Source organism: Paroedura picta, chromosome 16, assembly GCF_049243985.1.
Source record: "Paroedura picta isolate Pp20150507F chromosome 16, Ppicta_v3.0, whole genome shotgun sequence".
NCBI lineage: Eukaryota > Metazoa > Chordata > Lepidosauria > Squamata > Gekkonidae > Paroedura > Paroedura picta.
In genome coordinates this window covers 11,888,389-11,891,801 of record NC_135384.1, presented here as the reverse complement: position 1 = coordinate 11,891,801, position 3,413 = coordinate 11,888,389, and the positions used below count along the sequence as shown (strand labels likewise).

The window sequence follows — 3,413 nt, the reverse complement described above, 5'->3', positions numbered from 1 at the left end:
ATCTCTTCCTCTGGTCGCTCAGAAATATCTCCTGATAGCTTCCTGGGTGCTGTCGCTTTTGAATAGACTCTTTTTATTTTGCTGATCCAGATCACTTCCTGCTCTAAATAGACTTCCAGGTTTTCGGTGCTTTCCTTCCTTAAATCTGTTTTCCCAAGTTCTTCAATGGTACTTTGAGTTTTTACATCTCTAGCTCTCTCCCCCTCCTGTTGATTAACTTCCAAACATTGAAGTTTCGTTTGATTTATTGTTGGCTGAGCTGCGTCATCAGCTGGTCTCTCCAGACCATGGGCTTCGTCCAAAAGCTCCCCCTTAATCCCACGGATTTCCTTTTCCAGCTTATTGATTGCTTTCAGTATCTTTGAGTTTCCTTCGCATAACAAATGGAAAAGCTGTGCCTTAGTTAATTCTTCCATAGTTCTAGGCAGTCACAAACTATAAACAGAAAGTCTCATGAGGTCTCGCGGGAGCACGAGCGATCCCAAATTATCAGTTTGTCGATCTCCGTATCAAGTCAGTTTCCCCCACTGAACTTTCACCAACAAATCTTCAAAGCTCTCTCTTTGTTTGGTTAGTGGGTATAATTAGCTGGGAGTCTCTCACTCGACGAAAGAGGGAATTCACTTGTAACTTGGTTGAGGGGGGGGGGAAGAGCTTGTGGGAAAAGAAAAGTAAAAGCCAGAAAGCTTTCAATCCTTACTGTTGTAAACTTCAGCTCCTGTCAGTCTGGTAAAAGATGGTCTAGGAAGAATGTAGGGTCAGCTGGTCGTTTCAAGCTTAGAGAGTTGTTTGCAACAAGGGCGCCATCGTGACCTTGAGCACACGCCGCTGTTGATCTGGAGAGTTCTGTCTCCCTACCTCCCCACAGATCTGTAGGACCCTCAGGATGCCGTTCCCGGTTCCTGGGGCGACCGGCAAGCAGATTTGCGTATCTGCTCAGGTCTGCCAGGTGCAGATGCTCCTGACCCTCGGCATGGCTTAAGAGCTGGGTAGAAGTCCAGCAATTACGGTGCCATCTTAAGTCGACTCCGATTGTACATATATTGATTGTAACTGATGGACAGGGCTTCATAAACGGATGTACTTAACAATTATGATAGATGATTAAGGGTAACAATTCTACCACATGTTAATGATCCAGTGGTTCTTCTCCTTTCCTTTCCATCCCCATAAGAATATTCAAACTTTTCAGCCAAGGAGGTCAAGAATGGGGCAAAGGAAGTACAACACCAGTCACTGTGGTTGCTTTAGTAAGTACAGTAACATACCTACAGCTCCTAAACCAAATGATAAATGACAGGCCTTCATAATGAGCAGATACTTGTCTCATAATTTAAGGCAGTACCAGACTTGTATTTAGCCATAAATGATGTGTACTCATAAATGACAATGTTATTTCTTTCCAAGAACTTTCCGTAGTGCTGCCTGTATTTCTTTGTTCTTCAGGCTGTAGATTATTGGGTTCAACAAAGGAGTGATGATGGTGTACATCACAGAGATCACACGGTCATCTTCCATGGAGCGACCAGAGGAAGGCCGCATGTAAGTAAAGATGGCTGTGCTGTAAAAGATACTCACCACAGTCAGGTGGGAGGCACACGTAGAAAATGTCTTGATCCTGCCCTGAGCTGAACTGATTTTAAGCACTGATAAGACAATCAGAACATAGGAGAGGACAATTAAGGAGACAGTTACTGTTATGATGCTTCCAGAGACCATAAATGTCACCAGTTCAGCCAAGGAAGTGTCAGAACAGGACAGATGCAAGACAGGTGGGATGTCACAGAAGAAGTGCACTATCTTATTGGGACCACAGAAGTCCAAGGAGAAAACAAAGGCAGTGTTGACGGTGGCATTAAGACCTCCAATGGCCCATGACACTGCGAGGAGCCATCTGAGCATAGGCTGGCTCATGAGCAATGTGTAGTGCAATGGGTGGCAGATGGCAGCATAACGATCATAGGCCATGCCTAAGAGTAGGACACATTCCGTAGCTGCTGTGATTAGAAAGCAATACATTTGGAGCGCGCAGCCAGCAAAAGAGATGGTCTTGTTTCCTGCCACAAGATCCCATAACATCTTTGGCATGGTGGAGCTGATGTAGCAGATCTCAGTAAAGGACAGATTGCTCAGCAAGAAGTACATTGGAGCCTGGAGGTGCTGATCGGTCTGTATCAAAAGAATAATGGCCAGATTCCCTGCTAATGTGAACACATAGATCAACAGCCCTGTAGCAAAAAGGACTAGTTGGATGTTAGGATCGTCCGACAGTCCCAAGAGAATGAACTCTGCCAGAATTGTCTGGTTCTTTCTTTCCATTTTCACAGTGAATTATGTATTTGCTAAGCAGAATCCAGGTCAACCACCCAGGGTTTGCATCGTGGCAGGAAGATCTGTCCAATCAGGAAAAGGGTCACATTTATTACAGATAATTACTACTGACTATTATCTAAGGCTCAGAAACCTTCTACAGCTATTAAAAAGATGCTAAGTTATTTATTCCTCAACACAATATGCATTGTAAAGAGTGGGGAGCACTAATGAAAAGAAAGAGGCTCTGACGCGTACCTGTGCATGTAGATGGATCTGGGGTCAGATCAGAGCTGCCAAGAGCCACCATGGACAATGAAGAAGAAACATTATTTTAAAAGGCACAGGATTATTAACTAACACATTTTACTGAAACTCTCTTGACTTTTTAAAACAGTTCATTTCGGGGGACAGCAGAGCTCCACAGTACATCACAAAGTCAACAGTACTATCTGGTTTCTCAAGTCTTTGTGCATGCAAGAGGTAGCTGTTTGGATCCCAACCAAAATTTTTTTGAAGCCATGACTATAAATTAGGGAAGCGGACCTGTCTTTTTTAGAATGCTGGCCTCCCCTAATGACATATGTGCTACGCAGTCCCCCTAACTCCCCTTAGCTGCCCTCCATGAGTCTCTTTAACCCTCTTTAAAGCCCTCTATACATTTGGCCATTGAACATGTAATTGGCAGTCAATTCCACAATTCAATTACTCATAGAATATTACTCATAGAATAAAGACATCTTTCTATTTGTCTTTCTTGAATCTATGGCCCAGCGATTATTTTGGGTGCCCTTGAACTCTAGTATATTATCTAGTTTCCCTACCTTATGCATAACAACCTCCACCGAAACCTCCCTTGGCCATCTTTTTTCTAGACTGAAAAGTCTGCAAGCCATCAATCTGTCCTCATAGGAATGGTGCTCCAACCCCTTAATCACCTTGGTTGCTCTCTTCCATATGTTTTCAGATCCACAATCTTATCTTACCTTCCCTGCAACTGCTCCCTTCTTCACCTAAGGAGTAGGAGAGAGAAAAATGTGATTTTGAGGGGCATCTGGAAAGGTGGTAATCCGGTTGTTAGCTCACATCTTTTAAAGAACATC

The 3,413-nt window shown here is 43.6% G+C and overlaps 1 protein-coding gene across 1 annotated transcript; it reads right to left on the bottom strand.

The window, feature by feature from the left end:
- Nucleotides 1-1,392: 1,392 nt before the first annotated feature.
- On the bottom strand, nucleotides 1,393-2,319 carry LOC143826414 (olfactory receptor 5A2-like). Its single transcript, XM_077315201.1, has one exon. It carries the CDS (start codon nucleotides 2,317-2,319, stop codon nucleotides 1,393-1,395), a length of 927 nt encoding a protein of 308 aa, XP_077171316.1.
- Between the last annotated feature and the right edge of the window lie 1,094 nt (nucleotides 2,320-3,413).